This window comes from Scardinius erythrophthalmus, assembly GCF_964197995.2.
Source record: "Scardinius erythrophthalmus genome assembly, chromosome: 8".
NCBI lineage: Eukaryota > Metazoa > Chordata > Actinopteri > Cypriniformes > Leuciscidae > Scardinius > Scardinius erythrophthalmus.
Window position 1 is genome coordinate 31032660 of NC_138228.1, and position 20572 is coordinate 31053231.

Sequence of the window (20572 nt, forward strand, 5' to 3'; positions counted from 1 at the left end):
GACAGGGCGACTGCACTGTATTAAGGAGAGGATGACCGGGGCCATGTATTGCAAGATTTTGGGGAACAACCTCCTTCCCTCAGTTAGAGCATTGAAGATGGGTCGAGGCTTGGTCTTCTAACATGACAATGACCCGAAGCACACAGCCAGGATAACCAAGGAGTGGCTCTGTAAGAAGCATATCAAGGTTCTGGCGTGGCCTAGCCAGTCTCCAGACCTAAACCCAATAGAGAATCTTTGGAGGGAGCTCAAACTCCGTGTTTCTCAACGACAGCCCAGAAACCTGACTGATCTAGAGAAGATCTGTGTGGAGGAGTGGGCAAAAATCCCTCCTGCAGTGTGTGCAAACCTGGTGAAAAACTACAGGAAACGTTTGACCTCTGTAATTGCAAACAAAAGCTACTGTACCAAATATTAACATTTATTTTCTCAGGTGTTCAAATACTTATTTGCAGCTGTATCATACCAGGGTTTTTCCTACATTGAAATTTTTTTGGCGGCCGCCAAAACGATTTTTTGTCCCGCCAAAGCCTTATTTGATCTGTAATTGGGTTTTGTGAGTGAAGCAGGCTACTGATGGAGTGACGGAGAGAACGATCACAGCGCCCCACCCCCGCGCGGGCACTCTCCATCTTCAGTTCTGTCTTTGCTCTCTCCCTCGCATCAAAATCAACTGATCCTAAAGGTCGGAAGACCGAATCCATGTTTCACGTGGTGCATTCGGAGAATATTTTTGCTGAATTAGCGCTGGGTGTGAATTGCAGTCAAAAAAAAGTTGCCTTATCTTCTCTTACAACTTGTGACAAGCGGAAAATTCCGCACATGCAGCTGACAGCTGAAGTGTTGAAGAGTTTGAAGTGTTGTTTTTTTTTTGTGTGTTGACAAATCTTTCGTGATGTCCTAACAGCCAGGATTCCCACACAACACGTCCGCTAAAGTCCGATTCGCGACCTAATGACTCCTTTGAGCCGATTCAATGAATGGTTAAAGCAATTGGTCTGCCCGTCAGTGTCTGAATCGGTGTATATCAAATCATTACTGAGAAGAACATACACATCTGAAATAGGGGTGGGAGAAAAAATCAATTCTTAGATGCATCGCGATGCGGACGTGGACGATTCTGAATCGATTCACAAATGTCAAAAAATCGATTCTCTAAAAAAAAATAGTTTTTCTAATAACGTAGCCTAATATTGACGGAACGCAAAAGGCGGAACATAACAGACTCGCGCACTTAACAGACGCATGATGGTTGAGCGCCAAATTCGAACGGCACCAACGGTTAAAAGCTAGCGTATGGAAAATTGGCAATTTCATTGTTACCTATTTAGTATTTTTTGTATGAAAGCTGCTTTCAGTAGCCTAGTTTTCACATCAATATACTGTAAACCGATCTGTTATACGTGTGTTGTACTGCCCTGCAATATGTGCAATGCCAGTCACAAAAAGTGAGTAGAGAGTACATTTTGACTGTGCTCTCTGCAGATGTTCATTCACTTTTTTTGTATAAGCTGTTTTTGATTGTGGTATACAGCAAACATTTCAAGTCATAACTTTTTATTATTTAGTTGTGAATAAGAGAGGCTTTGTATGTTACTAATTATTCAGAATATGCGTCCACAAGCATTATGTTTGTATGAGAGCTGCTGGTACATAACTCTATATTTTTGAACAAAAACTGATTTGTGATTTTGCTACAGCAAAATGTTTTTTTGTCTGAAGGATTATATTGCTCATTGGAAATAACAAGAGGATGTTGGTTAGAAGTCTATTATTAAATGCTAGAGATTCAGAATATGCTGAAGTTTGTATTCATTTACTACAAGTACGCTGCTAGTACAGGCACACATTTATTTTCCTGTTGGTTCTTTGCAATGTTCAAATCATTTCCATTTGTTTTATTAATAAAATTAATATAGGAAGATGGAAGTAAGTTTGTTATGGGTCATCATAAATACTTTGCTTTAAAAGTACCAACTAAAAAAAAAAAATATCGTTAATAAATCGATAATCGTTACCCTCTGAATCGTAATCGAATTGTGAGGTGCCTAGAGATTCCCACCCCTAATCTGAAATGAGAAAGTAAGTGTGCTTACCTCATTTAGCAAGAGTGTTTAGTAAAATTTAGCCTTAATAATCCACAGTATGTATAGGCCTATGACAATGTGTAGAAAATTACCTAAAAAAAAAAATCACAAACTGTTTCTTTGTATTTATTTTAAATTTAACATTTACTGTCAATATTGGGCTTGCGGATCATGTGAGTACTAGGGTACTCTTTGCTGTGTGTGGATGACCATGTCGGTCAGCCACCACCGAAGACCAATTTTGACCCAGGAAAAACCCTGCATACAAATAAATAGTTAAAAAAAAATCATACATTGTGATTTCTGGATATTTTTTTTTTAGATTATGTCTCTCACAGTGGACATGCACCTACGATGACAATTTCAGACCCCTCCATGATTTCTAAGTGGGAGAACTTGCAAAATAGCAGGGTGTTCAAATACTTATTTTCCTCACTGTATATATATATATATATATATATATATATATATATATATATATGCATTTTTTTTTTTTCATTTGCAACACTCAGTCATACCCTCAATCTGAAATTATCCGTTTTTTAAGGGGCTCCTTTAAGGCATGTCAGTAGACGACCACTGTTATGATGTGCGTCACAGCGTAGAAAAAAGTATCAACGCTCACTCGCTATTGTACGCGAGTAATTTTGATAACATTATCCATATTTTAAAACATGAATTAATGTTTTAAAAGTCAATTTATTAAATTTAAAAAATATATTGAATCATTTATTATTAATTAAATAAACAGTTATAAATATGCCTATTAATTTGTCCGTTTAAAAAGTGCCATTCCTCCATAGATGACATTACTCCTATTCAGTTTTTTTCCCAAATTTATTTTCCAAAAGAAGTTTTGCATTTATAAAAGTGTCTTAAAACTTAACCTTATATAGATATGCAAGTGTACATTTAAAACACACTCCATGACTCTTGCCTATAAATGCTGATTTATTTGAAAGAATTAGTCCATCCCAAATGTATGTTTTCATAACCCATTCACCCTCAAGGACACGCTGACAAGCCTAATGGGTCTGCACTGGCTTACGTCACCAAAGCGTGACTCAGAGGATAACCACAAGGTCTTACGGTGTCATTTGAAAAGGAACCTTAAAGGCACAGCAGCACAGTTTAAGACTAAAGGGGGTCACACACCGGATGAGAAGCGCAGAGAAGCCGCGCAGAGAAGCCGCGTCGCGTCTAGGACAACTCGAGGTATCGCACACCGGGCGTGCATTTTCTCAGTTTATGGCTAGCAATATTGTTATGTTTAAGGACGTTATGGAATTAAATAATGTCTGTACTATGTTATACTCTACAATTAAATACAATCGTTGCTAAGTCTGCAGTCTGAACACTTTACCTCAGAGCGTCCGTTAACTGAATGAATTGAGAATATTACCTGAAAATCCGATAATATCAGCAAGTTTTCATCCACGCAGCTGATTTCTGTAAATGAATGTAAAACGAAATGTATATTGCAGCACAGGGTGAAGTCAGTATATACATTAACGACGATTTGAGACAAATAAATGTAAAATTAATATAAAACTATGTAAATGGCGCTCTGTGGCGTGGCAGGATTTTGAACAAGCTCCTGAGCCATAGTTGGGCACCGTGGACAGATGCCGAATGGCGCCGCCGGTGTGTGTACACTCATAGAGAATAATGTGAATTTTAAAGACGCGGCGCTACACTTCTCGTCCAGTGTGCGACCCCCTTAAGGGTCAGAGACAGGACAGAAAATGGGTTTAAGCTAAATGACTTAGAGGAGAGGAGAGGAGAGGAGAGGAGAGGAGAGGAGAGGAGAGGAGAGGAGAGGAGAGGAGAGGAGAGGAGAGGAGAGGAGAGGAGAGGAGAGGAGAGGAGAGGAGAGGAGAGGAGAGGAGAGGAGAGGAGAGGAGAGGAGAGGAGAGGAGAGGAGAGGAGAGGAGCATCTGCTAAGCAGTCCCATTAGCACACATTTAATGCCAACTTGTTTCTGCTTTACTCAAGGCTCACCATCTGTCCCTGATTTGGCCAAGTCACATGGACACACACTCGAATACACAAAAATAACAGCCAGGCTTACAAGGAAGGCACTCACATCCTCTTTCATCACGATGTGTCGGATCAATCCTACGATGAGCTCCAGATTGATCTTCTCATCATCATCCATCATCTCCAGCGTGTCAATGGTGCTGTCTGAGTACCTGTCAATCACAGAGCAGACAGGTCATGCTACATCACATCTCAGTGACTCAACACAAGTGCTGCGAAATATTTATACTTCAAAAATTCACTTTAACAGCTGCAAGAAAAAACGTCAACAAAGCCTAATTTCAGCCCGCAAAAAGCTGTATTTTCAAACTGCATTAAATAACTTAAGGCAATAAAACAAGGCAATTCGTTAAATAGTTTGCATTTACTTTAATGTGTTTGTACATGTCAAAGTTTGAGGTTACTGTCATTCAATAGCTGTTTTTCAAAAAATACTGACCGATCTCTGAGCGTACGGGCGTAACAGGGCCAGCTCTCGCGGTATTCTGCCTCTTTCTGCTCTTTCTCTGGCCGTGCGTTCTGGCCGTGCATAAACCCTCTCTTATAGCGAGGTCTTCGGTCATGTTGCTTTGGCTGGAATCTATGATACAAAGTTAGAAGACACTCCCAGCATTCAGTCAGTCAACTTCTATCCTGCATATACTGTAGCCATTGTGACATTTCATGTGGGAAAATCTCAAATGGAGTTAAAACCACTACAAAATAAAAAGAAATACCAGCCTAAATGAATAGTTCACCCAAAAATTACAATTATGTCATCAGTTACTCTCCCATGGCAATTCAAAAAGCTGTGGTTAGTAAATGTGCGAACTGATGAACTGTATAGAAAAGAGCTGCTTAAACACGGAATTTTAATTTTGGGGTGAATTAATCCTTTAACCTATTCAACCAGGTGCCTGCCAGCTTATTCAAGATGGTCTAGCAGCTCTGAATGAATTGACCTCTACTAAGTCTAGCTCACAATTAATGGCACTTAAACCACCTTGGACCAGCTGGAACCATGTAAAACAGCTACTATCTTAAATAGCTGGATCCAGCAGTGCAATAAGTATAAAATACACACTATCATTCAAAGATTTGTGGTCAGTAAGATTTTTAAATGTTTTTGAAAGCAGTCTCTTATGCTCGCCAAAGCTGCATTAATTTGACCAAACAAACAGCAATAATACAGTAATATTGTGAAACATAATATATATATAAATATATTAAATAACTTTTTTTTATTTTAATATGTTTAAAATGTAAATTATTCCTGTGATGGAAAAGCTGAATTTTCAGCAGTAATCAGTGTCACATGATCCTTCAGAAATCATTCTAATATGCTGATTTGGTGCTCAAGAAACATTTCTGATTATTATTATTATTATTATTATTATTATTATTATTATTATTATTAATGTTAAAAACAACTGTGCTGCTTAGTATTTTTGTGGAAACAGTAATAATTGTTTTGGATTCTTTGATGAATAGAAAGTTTTTTTGTTTTGTTTTTTATGCATTTATTTGAAATATAAATCCTTTGTAACATTATACATTTCTTTAATGTCATTTTTTATCAGTTTAATGCATCCTTAGTAAGGGCAGTGAATGTTTTAATTTTTTTACATTTTTTTACTGACCCCAAACTTTAGAAATGATACTGTATTTTGTAAATATATCACAATTTTTTTTTTTTTTTTTAATGAGCTCACCTAAGCAATTCCACCACGTCCTCCAGTAAAAACTCTTTCACTGGGAATGTGTATCCAGGAATATGGATCATGGGACAATTATCTATAAGAGAAAGAACATGCAATCTTCAATGATTACCATACCGTAGTTATGTGTCTGATACTTATTGAATGGTTGGATTCCCACTGTTCATGATCTGACTTTTTCCCCCTTAAATGCTAAACCGATTATCCTGGTCATTAGCGTTATGCTAGGTCTTGGCATACTTCCTTTGAGGAGTACAGAGAGCTGTATTAGACTGTTATATATTATAAGACATATAGTTAAACAATCCTAAATGATAACTGGTAAATTCACAAAACTGTATAAAAAAAATATTTATTTTGGATTCATCCATCTGAATTATTTGAAGTTATGTTAATTCTCTTACTGAAATACTTGCTGAATTTTTCAGCGTTAAGTGTGGCACTCATGAGGACTACTTTTAGGTCCTTTCGAGCAATTAACAGGTCCTTCACGATGGTGAGAAGAACATCAGACTGAAGACTCCTTTCATGAATTTCATCCAAGATCAGGTGACTTATGCTAGTGAGGTATCTGGGGGGGGAGAGAATAAAAAAAAACACATACACACACTGGAGCAAAGGACAGACTTTTCATAATTATGAAGAAGAAATAACTAGAGCAGGAAATAAGAAAGATTCCTGAAGCCTTGATGCTCTGAACTGACAAGACAACCACAATACTTCTTGAAGGCCACATATCGTTAAAAGATTCCCCAGCTATAATTTTCCTTGATAAAATTATAGCAAAAGTTCCATAAGTGTTCGATATAATGTTTATGCTCTATGCAAATGCTTACCAATAACTGATAAGCCCTGCCATTTCTGTTGTGTATGAGAAACATTATACAGTAAACGCAGAACCTATTTTTTTACAGTCTATGCCTAAAACGCACCAAAACCGGAACAAGACAGGGCTGCCTGTTTGAACCATGAGATACACTGAACATGTATCAGCTTGGCTTGGCTCAGCGTGAGCTTAGAACATAATCCAGTGAAAAGTGAAAATCCAGTGAAAAGTGTTCGACTTTGGCGCAGTGTTCTCCCATACAAACCATTAATCAAATGCCTAGTGATTTTAACTAGTTTGAAGCCATATAAAACAGTGCTGACATTCTTAACAACACTGACACAGAAAACAGGAGAAACATTGAGCTAAAATGATAAGTCGCCAACATTAACTGTAGTAACTAACTGAAACCATGGGATTGTGGCAGAAATGTGGGATATTCAAATCAAATTTTATTTTATTATTAACGTAGACATTAAATGTATTAAAGGAATAACTGAATATAATTACAGTATTTTTGTTAATTGGCTATAGCAGTTTTTTATGCATTTGTATTACTAAATGTCTTTAGGCTACATCTTTTCATAACAAATACCACAGAAACAATAATACAGTTACTTTTTACCATGGCAGTGAGGTGCAATGCGTGGTTTTACCTGTGGTTAACATATTCCAAATACTATGGAATACTACATTTTACCCAATAACATTTTACCCACAAAAATGAGGTTGTTACAATTTTTACAGATGATTTGTTGATGAACAAATTTACATCTGCATCCCAACTCAAGCTACTGTTAAATGTGCATTTCTAAGACAAAACATGTAATATTAATTTGTGAAATGTTCACCTCACTCAGGAGCAAAGATCTGCCTTTAAACTTAAAAAAAAAAAAAAAAAAACTTTATCATGATAATTATGATATTGACTGATATGAAAAATTCCATCATGATACATTTTTGACCATATTGCCCAGCCCTACTTCTGCACGAACAGGGCAATTCGAGAAACACAGCTGTAAATAAACACTGTTGTCAATCCCAAACACTGACTATGTGAACGTAGCCTGAATGATGTCATTCAGATCCCTAACAGGCTTTTATCAGGGACTTCTGTACGTACGAATATGTCGGCATCAAAACAGAAGAGATGTAAGAGAAAAAAACAAAACAGCAACAGTACATAATGTGTTTTCTATATGGGTTGCGGTGAAAGCTGTCTGAGTGGATGAGTCAAACTAAGAAGCATGGTGAACAGTACTTTAGGCATCTCCACTCTGCAGCCGCTGAAGCAGAGTTGATGTGAGTGAGTCAGTGAGTGATATTGAATGTATGTGCAATTTATATGTTTGACATTGCTTTGAGTACGTATAAGTGCATGTATGCGCCCTGTACACCGGCTGTGTATTGATTAAACACTGGCGTCTCTAACAGAAAGAAAAAGAAAAGCCAAAGCAGACAGATAGAGGATGGTGGGAGGGGAGTAATGAAACAGCAGAAAGGAGTGGAGGGAAAGAGGTTTAGAACACTTACGTATCTGAGCGGAGCCACTGAAGAATAATGCCTGTTGTACAATACAACACCGAGCCTTGTTTCCGTGGTAACCGACTGGAAAGTAGTGCCAGAGTGAGCGATGAGAAAAAGACAAATAAAACTATTAATATAAACTATTTCATATAAAAATATTAAAACATAATAAAATATTAAATCAAAATACTACACATATCAAAAGCAACATTATTCAATAATATGCAATAATGTACTAATTTTAATATAAAGTACTCATATAATTGCTGCTTTAAGATCAGTCTCCAAGAACATATCCTATGTAAATGAATGAATGAAAGAAAATGAATGAAAGAATGAATGAATGAATACATAAATGAATGAAAAAAAATACATGAAGAAACTACTAAATAAATGAAAATAAATGGTAACAAAAAGTTTTCAATAAAAGACATTTTATCAATAAGGAGAAACTGAAACTTCTCTTTTTTGCAGAATATTCTGGCCACTCTTTTCAACATAATGACAGTAAAATAGGGATATCAAGCTTTACATAACAGTTACAGCACAATAAGTGGTCAACACATGCAATAAAATACAGACTAAAATGTACTGTTCCTTACAAAAAACTATTGTACTGCTTCAAGACTTTGAAATATAGTAGATGTATCATATAAACCACATTTATATATTTTTTAGTGCTGTCAATCGATAAAAAAATGAATTAAATCGCAAAATGTCTGTAATTAATCGCGATTAATCGCACCTAACATTAAAGCATTTTATATATTTTTATGCTGTAATACTTTCACATTTAATCTCCAAAATAATGTTGAAATAACAAAGACAATATATTTTACATACTTCTTTTTACTAAGCACTATGAATGAAGGCCAGTATCCCTGATACAATACTGATGTCTCTCTGTTACATGGATTTTTTTCCACTTAATTTTAGCCATTAATTATAGCCATTCAGCATTACAGTATATTTGAAAGATAATGTTTTAAAAATTCAATAGACTTCAAAAAATATAACAATATTTAATTTAAGTGGACTTAAAATAATCTTGACATAAACCCATTGTAATAAATGTCACATTTAGCTGTGCCTTTATAGTCCAGTCATTTTAAGCCAAAATGGGGGTCAACCTTGAACAAATTGCAACAGAAGCACTTAACTGATTTTGTATCCTCAATATGTCCTGAGTAAGGGAAAGAAAAAGCCCAGAAGAAACCCATTAGGGGAAAGTTTTGAAAAAGACCCAAATATAGCCTATTCATACACCTATTCATTCTTTTTCTTACGTGAATAGGGTAAAAATTTTAACCTTTATATATCACAATGAAAATTTCTAAGTTGATTACTTACATCAAGACAAAGAAAAAATGTATTACAAGTTTTTTTTAAATAGTTTGTTAACATGGACAAACGGTGTATAATCTAATTAATTATGTGCTAATTTGCATAAATACCACAACAGATCTAAACATTGGGTATAGCCAGGTGAAAATGTGTTGTTGAATCTTGTTGATATATAACAGTAAAATACTTAATGTTAAGGTCTGAATGGAACCCATTATGGCTACCCTTGAACAGTGGTTAAATTGGGCCGGGGCTCTCCGGGGCTCAGCCCCGGCACATAAGCCTGCTCGTTTGCAGTCAGTTACCTACTGGAAATTATGTCACATAAAATTTGATGAAAGTGACGCTCGGGACACGGCCGTAGCCTACTCTTGTTCAGCTGCTTAATCTCGTTGTCAGTCGACCATGATCGCGCACCGCTCGCGCATGCCATGCGCATCTACAGATAAGCTACTACTCAGAACTCTGACATGGATAAATGTACGCAGCAATAATGAATGTTCCTGGGAGATCCGTAGTTGCGCGGGATGTGGAAGCGCGCAAAAGTTCCAGAACCTTCTACTGTCTTGAAAAAAAAACAAAAAAAAACCCCGAGCTGCTGGACCGTCGCTGCAGAAACAGATCAGTTTTGTCAAGTTCAGCACAACGTTGGTTGTACAAAAAGTGCCCTGGCCTTGAATGACAAGGTAAGGAAAAAATGTTTGGCACATTGTATGGGTCACTATCATAACAAGGTAATACAGTGTGTAATCAAGCGTTTTATATTTAATATGAGGAAAATAGGCTACACATGCCGTGGATGGGACACAAAAAACTTTAACTTTTAGGTGGCAAAATATTTTTTTGTAATTCTGTGAATTACACTGCAAACCAAAGTAATATACCCACCGGATGAAGAAGGGTTGGCTCTCCACAGAACGTAACATATTCATTTTATTTTATTTTTCATGTTTGCATTTATGAGGAAAAAACAATGTTACGGACGTGAGTGCTCTGAAAGCGGCACTAAAAGACTGTTTAAAACTTCCACTGAGACCTCAAACAGAAAGCACAAAGCCTTTCTTTAAAATTAATTTCGTTTTGTATTAATTGTATCTTAATTTTAATCAATGTTTCATCAAAAAATTGCCTGGATTATTAAATATAGTAAATATAGTAAAAAATAGTATATAGACAATAGATAATCACAACACGGACGCGCCGGCGAGTGAACTGGACTTTCGTCTCATAAATGAACCGAAACTCAGCGTATAAGGGAGCCTACTTGCCTGACAGACCTGATAAATATATCTATAGAAAGCTTGGAAGGTCTTCTTTTAAACAGAACAATTCAAAACAAAAGAAAACAGACCGCTGCTTGTGTAGCCTAATCCGTATGAAATGTGCATTTCTCTCTGGCGAGTTCACTACTGCGAAGATTGCAAGGATAGCATCGTCAACTTCATCTATGCAGGGCACTGACACAGAAAACTCTTGTTTATTAATAAACAATTAAAATGTCTCCTTGCTATATTTTACATAAATCATTACTTTTGCCGGTTCTTTGTGACAGCTTTTAGGTGCTTTATTGGCAGCGCCACCCTCACGTTACATGAACATGTCACCACCGCATCAGCACCGAAAACAGGACATTTTTTTCAATCCCTGTTTTGGCAGGGGAAAAACTGATCAGAAAATGTAACGAAACGTTGTAGAAATGTAGTGGAGTAGAAAGTATAATAATTGCTGCAAAATGTAACAAAGTAAAAGTCAAAAGTATGCACTATTGATTCTACTTAAGTAAAGTAGGCCTACAGAAAATTAGTATTTGTACTTTGTTACTTCCACCACTGCTGATTAACAGTAATGTAAATGCTAAATGTCCTAATACCTGTTGATACTACAACAATGCAAATATGCTCTTAACCTTGCAGTTTTTCACATATCATGTAAGACTCAATTTCTCCATTTCTTTGCACAAAACTCTCCAGAAAATGCCATTTAATAGTTTATTTTTCAAAAAAAAAAAGTACATTTTTTTTGTAAATTTGGAGTGCTGTCAGTACAGATAACAACGACAAAAATCGGTGTTGCCTACACCTTGTTATCCTCTTTTTAAAATTTGCACCCTGTTGACTTCAATGGGGCAAGTTTTAAACCTGCTTTTAGCCTCTCAACATCCTTGATGTGTCATTACAAGTGCCCAGCCATGTGAGTGATTCCTTCAGAGTGAACGCGGGTGAATCTGACTGCAGTAGATGTGAAAGATATTAATAAAAGTGATGTTAATTCAGTCAGCGCACATACCTGTATTTTCTTCCTGTTTTCAGTCGAAGTCCACAGTAATCGATTGTCGAGTTCACGTGCGTGATCATAGGTAACTAAACCTATGCGCTTATATGTCTATGTGGCGTTTTTAATATGCTTTAAGGCAAACCATGTACACATGAATAAGTCAACACCATTGCTGAGTATTTTATCCTTAAAACTGTAGTCAACCAAAGACGGTCTCAAAAAATGCTGGTGAAATCGCTGGTGTTTCTGACATCACAAACTAAATTGTAACCAATCACGACAACGTGTGATTCTCCACAAGTGGATCTCTGAGCTGGAGTGAGTCAGTGGAGGTGGAGCTAATTTGCATATTCACAGAACCACGTATACTAAACGAGGCAAGAGTGTAGAGATACATTCAAGCTATTTTAAGGCATGAAGAAAATGTCAAGAAAAAAACATTTAAATAATTTTTGTGATCAAAGATGAGTTTTAAAGGATAAAATTATTGACTACAGGGGGATTATTTTTTTCTGTTTTTAACGCAGCATTTGTTTTAGTTTTTTTAAGCGTAAAAGCTACAGTCGTCATTTGTTGGAATTGCATGGAAAAGACGAACTAGCACATTCTTCAGCATTTCTTTCTTGTTCCATCCAAATGTTTGTAATTATGAAATGACATGAGGGTGAACAAAATATTATTAAATTTTTAATAAAGTTAACTTTCTCTTGAAGAGAACCCTCCTCAGGCACATTACTAATATTAGAAGAACATAGAGTGAACAAGACTGTTATTATTTTATAGAAGAGGAAAAAACAAGCCTAAAATGAGGTTTGTGTCTGTGATGATGAACCTGCGGGTTATCATCACGTGAACATCAGTTCACTGTGTTATTGTGTACATTGATTATTATGATTTTGTATGTGTATAGAGACCAGGTCAAGGTTTAGTGTCTAAATGATGTAGAGTGATTAAAGGGGGGGTGAAATGCTCATTTTCACTCAATCTCCTGTTAATCTTGAGTACCTATAGAGTAGTATTGCATCCTTCATATCTCCAAAAAGTCTTTAGTTTTATTATATTTATAAAAGAAAGATAGGCAGTACCGAGTCTTTCCGGAAAAAAACGAGCGTCTGGAGGCGGGTCGTGTGGGCGGAGCCAGAGCCATAGAGAGAATCCGTCGATCTGGGCTTTGTTTATAAAACATTCATCGTCGAAATGCAGGGAACAAACAGTCTACACAACTCGTTTTTGCCCCGGAAAAACAATCTGCATCCACTGTTCCTAACGCTGGGTTCTTTGGGAAGCTGAACATGGTAAGCTTTCCCTCACATCCAAAAACACACTTTGGAGACACTTTGCAGCGCTGCCAATGATTTCCTGTTGAAGCGCGCTGATGTGCGCGGTCTCGCTCTCCTCTGGTCGACGTGTGCGCGGGCAAGCTTTTCCGGGAGAAATGCTCATATAAGGAGTTCCACTCTGGTCTACGTCATTAGATCCACGGACAAAAAAAAACAGCCGAAACTTGTACCAACCCGGAAGTACGATTTTCGGCACAGAAATTCTCCGTTATTCGTCCAAAATATTTTTTAAAAACTTTGGCCATGTTAAGCATGAGAATCCATCTCTTTAACACTTTTAACCCTTTAAGGACAAGAAATGAACAGAGACTTTGAAGGTTTCATATTTGTTTATTTTGTATACGTTTATTATTCAACCTACAGTGGGGAGAACAAGTATTTGATACACTGCCGATTTTGCAGGTTTTCCCACTTACAAAGCATGTAGAAGTCTGTAATTTTTATCATAGGTTCTCTTCAACTGTGAGTGACGGAATCTAAAACAAAAATCCAGAAAATCACATTGTATGATTTTTAAGAAATTAATTAGCATTTTATTGCATGACAAGTATTTGATACATCAGAAAAGCAGAACTTTGGTACAGAAACCTTTGTTTGCAATTACAGAGATCATACGTTTCCTGTAGTTCTTGACCAGGTTTGCACACACTGCAGCAGGGATTTTGGCCCACTCCTCTATACAGACCTTCTCCAGATCCTTCAGGTTTCGGGGCTGTCGCTGGGCAATAAGGACTTTCAGCTCCCTCCAAAGATGTTCTATTGGGTTCAGGTCTGGAGACTGGCTAGGCCACTCCAGGACCTTGAGATGCTTCTTACGGAGCCACTCCTTAGTTGCCCTGGCTGTGTGTTTCAGGTCATTGTCATGCTGGAAGACCCAGCCACGACCCATCTTCAATGCTCTTACTGAGGGAAGGAGGTTGTTGGCCAAGATCTCACGATACATGGCCCCATCCATCCTCCCCTCAATATGGTGCAGTCGTCCTGTCCCCTTTCCAGAAAAGCATCCCCAAAGAATGATGTTTACACCTCGCGGTCCTACCCCAAAGCAACAAATAAAATTCCTTATCAAAATTTATAAGGAAAAACAAGTATTTTGTTTAGGCTTGGCTTGTAGGGATTTCCAAACCTGCGTATATTCAAACGCACATAACTATAGAACCCATTCTAAATGCGCATGTGACCGCCATCAGCGTTTCTCACAGGTTCGCGTTTAAAGTCTATGTAGAGAGAATGGTGTCGTCTTAGCGGCCCCTAATTTAATAACAAATGATCATTGCGACGGAACCAAATCAATTAAAACTAACTTTAGATGGAAATAACTTAACTCTGCTGTAAAGCCGAAACAATCTCTGTTACCTTAAATTATACGCTTATCTCTGTAAAGCTGCTTTGAGACAATCTACATTGTTAACCCTCTGGGGACCAAAAACGCGCCGGCGCGTTTTGCTCGTTTTTTTTTTTAGCAATGAAAAATAAACACAAAATGCTCTGTTAATTTTGATCTTTAGTTTTCGTGTTATACATCAATCGATCCTGTTCAGTTTTCTATTTTTTTTCTGTATACTCAAAATAAAAATAAAGTGTTTTGCTTTTTGACAAATAAAGAAACTTTAACATGATGCGATTTCTGCCTTCTCTCTATCCGTAAACTCCCATTTGAAACGCGTTCGAAAATGATCTATAACTCCGCGAAAATTCAGTCAAACAGGCAAACAGACCCACGGGCATAAAGCTTGAGATCGCATCTGTTAAATGAAGTCATTTATATAAAAAACAAATATTATCAGCTTCTGTAATCTGTATAAAAAGAGAGCGACTCCAGTCGACCTCATTACGAGCTAATTCACAGTAATGTGACACGCCCACGGAGAGCGCGTGCTATTCAAACGCAAATTCTGAGAACTATTGAAGATCTGTGAAACGCCCACATCAGCTGTAAACAAAGCGCGTCGCGATCGAGTGAGGCATAATATAGCCTACCTTATGGAGAAAAGATTCCTCAGAACAGTGCTGATATGAGGAACAATATATCCTGATATGAGGAGCAGATCCCGCTGAGGAGTGAGGTAGGCTGTTTTCTTTTCTCACGTGTGGAATAACGTTATGGAATAACGTTAGTGTAGGCCTATGCAAACCGCAAAAAGATGAATCGCATTTCTATAATATGACTCGCCTTTCTGTGAGATGAATGAAGGGTACATATTTGTAAAGACTGTTTAGCCTAAATATAAATCGCACGTCTGTGTGTGAAAGAATAAACTGCTTTGCTATAGCCTACTGAGATGAGTAAAAATCGACTGGAATATGTTGAAATAAAATGTATTTGTACAAGCAACGTATTAAACTGCAAATTAGCATTTATATGCCCTAATATTTCATAAAAACAACGCTACAGTCAGTCACTTGTTGACTAGATTTGGGTACAGTTTTTAGGCTACTGTAAAATATACTGCCACATAAAATAAGCTTTTGTTTAGCAATTTCTGCTCATATCTAACGTTTTATATATATATATATATATATATTTGTCAAAAATAAAGTCATAGACTAAGATGTTAGATGTTCCAATGCGGCTATATTCAAACTAATGAATACATATGATAAAATGTAGGCCTATAATCTTTTTTCTTTTTCTTTTTTACAAAGAAAGAGTACACTTGAAATATTGTTGAAATTGTAATTATTGTTGTAATTGTAACATTTTTAATAAAATAGCAAAACATTTACAAGAGAGATGTAAGCAAAATCTTAAATGGTCAATATAAGTCTTCTTCTAAATACATCCTTTGTCCTTGTATTGTGGCTCAGTCAGTGTCACACCTGAAAGGATGGCTCATTAGGCAGAGTCATTATGCAGAGTGGGTGTGAACTACTCCTCCCCCTCGCATATTGGCTTTCCAAGCAAAACCTGTTTTACACCATTTAAATCAATGTATTTTTTTTTGTGAACGATAAAGCAAGACTATTTTCATATAATTTTGAAGCTAGAACTCAAAGGGACCACATCCATTGGTCAAAAGTCTTGTGGACACATATTTAATATGTGTTTTGTGGTCTTAATTCAGCAACTTTCATTTTTATTTTTTCCAATAACCACGCATAAACATTATTCTCTTAAAAATACAAACATCTACATACAAGTTGCTTGCATATTATGGTAGCCCTGTTTGTGCTATATAGAGTGAATTTACACCTTTGTCATTAACATGTTTATAAATAACTGAAAAAAGCACAAATGTCAAGGCATGTCAGAACTTCTCAAGGGCCCCAAAAACACCTTGGTCCCCAGAGGGTTAAAAGCGCTATATAAATGAAGATGACTTGACTTGACTTGACCTCCATGCTTCACGGTTGGGATGGTGTTCTTGGGGTTGTACTCATCCTTCTTCTTCCTCCAAACACGGCGGAAGTGGAGTTTAGACCAAAAAGCTCTATTTTTGTCTCATCAGACCACATGACCTTCTCCCATTCCTTCTATGGATCCAGATGGTCATTGGCAAACTTCAGACAGGCCTGGACATTGCGCTGGCTTGAGCAGGGGGACCTTGCGTGCGCTGCAGGATTTTAATCCATGACAGCGTAGTGTGTTACTAATGGTTTTCTTTGAGACTGTGGAGTCTCAAAGAAAGGACCAGCTCTCTTCAAGTCATTGACCAGGTCCTGCCGTGTAGTTCTGGGCTGATCCCTCACCTTCCTCATGATCATTGATGCCCCACGAGGTGAGATCTTGCATGGTGCCCCAGATCGAGGGAGATTGACCGTCATCTTGAACTTCTTCCATTTTCTAATAATTAAACAGTTGTTGCCTTCTCACCAAGCTGCTTGCCTATTATCCTGTAGCCAATCCCAGCCTTGTGCAGGTCTACAATTTTATCCCTGATGTCCTTACACAGCTCTCTGGTCTTGGCTATTGTGGAGAGGTTGTACAGGTAACGAGTTCAAACAGGTGAAGTTAATACAGGTAATGAGTGGAGAACAGGAGGGGTTCTTAAAGAAAAACTAACAGGTCTGTGAGAGCCGGAATACTTTTGGTAGGTGATCAAATACTTATGTCATGCAATAAAATGCAAATTAATTGAAAAAAAAAATCATACAATGTGATTTTCTGGATTTTTGTTTTAGATTCCGTCTCTCACAGTTGAAGTGTACCTATGATAAAAAATACAGACCTCTACATGCTTTGTAAGTAGGAAAACCTGCAAAATCAGCAGTGTATCATTGTATCAACAGTGTAAACTTGTTCTCCCCACTGTATGTCATGGCTTAACTTACCTGTTTGGTCCTGTGCAGGGGAGTGTTCTGATGATGTGAATATCCCTAATGATTCTGTTATGGGTTATACTATTTAGTAAGACAGAGAGTGATATGAATGTGTTGATATGATAAACTGTCTTATTTGAATATGTAGTGTACATGTGATCCGTGATTATATTATGATTTGGAGCCGGATAATTCACTGAACTATGACTGTGTTAAGCAAGCGATACTTGACAAGTTTGAAATTAACCCAGAAACCTTCCGACAACGTTTCAGAGCATACAGTCAGGGAGATGATGAAACACCACATGAACTGTATGTAAGATTGAAAGATCTGTACGAAAAGTGGATGGTCCCTTCAAGTCGAACCAAGCAAGAGATTGGCAATCAAATAGTGCTGGAACAGTTTCTCAAAATGCTGAATCCGGAAGCAAGAACTTAGGTGAAGCAGAATGGTCCTACTTCGTGTAGACAAGCGGCAGAACTGGCAGAGACATTCATGACTGCAATGCGATCGTTGCATCAGCCGAGACAATGGTGAGACGTCAACCACAGCATTACTGGTAAGTCTGGGGATGCTAAGGGTAGTGGTCTGAGAAATTTTTACCCTAATAGTCGAACGTTACAAAACAATTCTACTCCGAGTAACGGTATTGCGGGCTGGGGGAGTTAGTAAGTACAACAGAGGGGATGTAATTATACGTCATGCATGCAGCCAGCCAGGGCATAAAAAAGCAGATTGTCCAGTGCAAAATGTATCTAAAACTCAGTCGGTGAATGGCCCAACTCACAACAAGGGCCATTCTCTGGATCTGGTACTGTCACACAATTTAAATGTGTTCATAAAGGACATTTCAGATGCAGGTATTTCTGACCATATGCCAGTTTTATTTACTGTCTCTTTGCCGTGCTCTCAAAGCAAGTCGTGCTTCCCTATGAGTCAGCGGCGCATAATTAATTCATCTACGGCTTCATTATTTGCTGCAGCATTTGACACCGCTCCAGTAGTGTCCCGAGACATTTCTTCATTCAATGACATTGAGGAGTTGTGGCTTCATTTGACTCTACGTGTACTGAAATTCTTGACTCAGTAGCACCGCTAAAGAGCAAGAAGGCTAATTTAAATAGAGAGCCATGGCAAAATGACATTACTCGTGCTCTCAGAAGGGAATGTAGATGTGCTGAGAGGAAATGGAGGAAAGACAAGCTCTTTATTTCTCTGGAGATTTTAAGAAATTGCTTGTCCAAATACCAGTCTGCTGTTAAAGCGGCAAAGACCCAGTACATGTCGAACCTTGTGCAAAACAACTGTCATAAACCCCAAGTCCTTTTTAATGTTCTAAATAGGATAATTAACCCTCCTGAACACATTGGCATTATTCCTAGCACCATTTTGTGTGACCGATTCTGTGAATTTTTTACTGATAAGGTGTCCAGTATTAGGGCATTAACATGTTGTACTGCACCAGATCCCAGTGTTACACCGTTATGCTTAGGCATATTTGAAAATTTTATCCCAATATCGCTTTCAGATTTGTTAAAGACGGTCCAATGCTTAAGACTCTCTGTCTGTTCATTGGACTGCCTTCCTGCAAAGCTTTTTATAGATGTATTTGACACTGTTGGATTTTATATTTTAAATATGATAAATATGTCTCTTTTAACAGGTTCTGTGCCGGTAACCTTTAAAAAGGCCATTGTACAACCCCTCCTAAAGAAACACAATTTAGACCCCTCTGTCTTGTCTAATTACAGGCCAGTTTCCAAGCTGCCTTTTTTATCTAAAATATTAGAAAAAGTGGTTTATAAGCAACTTCTACTGCACTTTAAATCAAATAATATATTTGAAAAATTTCAATCAGGTTTTAAATCAGGTCACAGTACGGAAACCGCACTTTTAAAAGTATTTAACGATCTCCTTTTAATTTCTGATTCTGGTAGCTCTGCTGTGTTAGTGCTTTTAGATTTGACTGCTGCGTTCGATACGGTCGATCATAAGATTTTACTGTCAAGACTTGAGTCCTGTGCAGGTATCAAAGGCACAGCTCTGAACTGGTTTGAGTCTTATTTAGGGCTGGGTATCGTTCCAAAAATTTCGATACCAATACCGATACCTTGATTTCGATACCGGTTCCTGAACGATACTTTTTTCGATACCCATTTTATGAAATCCATTTTAACAAGATTACATAACACATTACCTCAGAAAAACTTTGGTTTTATTTTTTCAGTTTGACTCATTCTCCTTAGCCAGTGCACAAAGGAAATGTTTTTTTATAAAGAGCTCATGCTCACCAAAGCTGAATTTGTTTGATCAAAAATACTGTAAAACTTGTAACATTGTGAAATAGTATTACAATTTAAAATCTTATTTGAATATATTTCAAAATATAATTTATTCCTGTGATGTCAAAGCTAAATTTTCAAAATCATTACTTCAGTGTCACATGATCCTTCAGAAATATGAAAACAGTTTGCTGCTTAATATTTTGGAGACTATGATACATTTTTTCATGATTCTTTGATGAATAAATAATTAAAAAGAACAGCATTTATTTGAAACAGAAATCCTTTGTAACATTACACATGTTTTAGGGTCATTTTTGATTACTTTAATGCATCCTTACTGAAAAACAATTCTGACTAACCAACAATTTTTTGAACGGCAGTGTAGCCTACATTCAGTAGGTCATTATTGCAATATAAACACTGTCAGAGTGATCAACAAGGTATCTCTTCATTTACCAGTCGAAGACGAAGCAACTTTCTGCTCTTGTTTACTCTGTGCACTGTCAAGGTCTTCATCATATTTGTCGCGGTACCGGTCTTTGCAGCAATTATTTTCCGCAAATACTGCATCGCGCGCTGTTGGCATCGAGCCTGGAGAAATGTAGCCACACTTTTGATCGACTTATCCACATCTTTAGGGTATTGTGTGTGTGTGCGCGCGTGTCTCATAGGACTATGTGCGTGGAGAGTTTGTGTGTGTGTGTTCGCGTGAGTCGCGTCTCATTGAGTATGTGCGCGAGTTTGTGTGAGCGCGCGCCTCTCATATGAGTATGTGTGCGGAGATTTCCGCGCGTCTCGTGTGTGTAGAGTTTGCGTGTATGTGCGTGAGCGACTTTAGGTGTGTCGTTGTGCATTTCATGTATTTGTTTGAGCACTGACGTTGACGAGTTA

At 37.4% G+C, this 20572-nt stretch overlaps 1 protein-coding gene across 2 annotated transcripts in view; it reads right to left on the reverse strand.

The window, feature by feature from the left end:
• Positions 1-20572, reverse strand: part of dhx36 (DEAH (Asp-Glu-Ala-His) box polypeptide 36) — a 237501-nt gene that overhangs the window by 195885 nt on the left and 21044 nt on the right. The window contains exons 7-11 of one of the 2 annotated variants that reach the window (XM_081372075.1): positions 8184-8258; positions 6229-6395; positions 5819-5900; positions 4567-4707; positions 4174-4279 (exon numbers count right to left, since the gene is read on the reverse strand). In XM_081372075.1, the coding sequence (XP_081228201.1) occupies positions 4174-4279; positions 4567-4707; positions 5819-5900; positions 6229-6395; positions 8184-8258 (571 nt within the window). Of the gene's footprint in view, positions 1-4158; positions 4280-4566; positions 4708-5818; positions 5901-6228; positions 6396-8183; positions 8259-20572 lie in introns of both variants that reach the window. The other variant, XM_081372074.1, reaches the window with a different exon arrangement.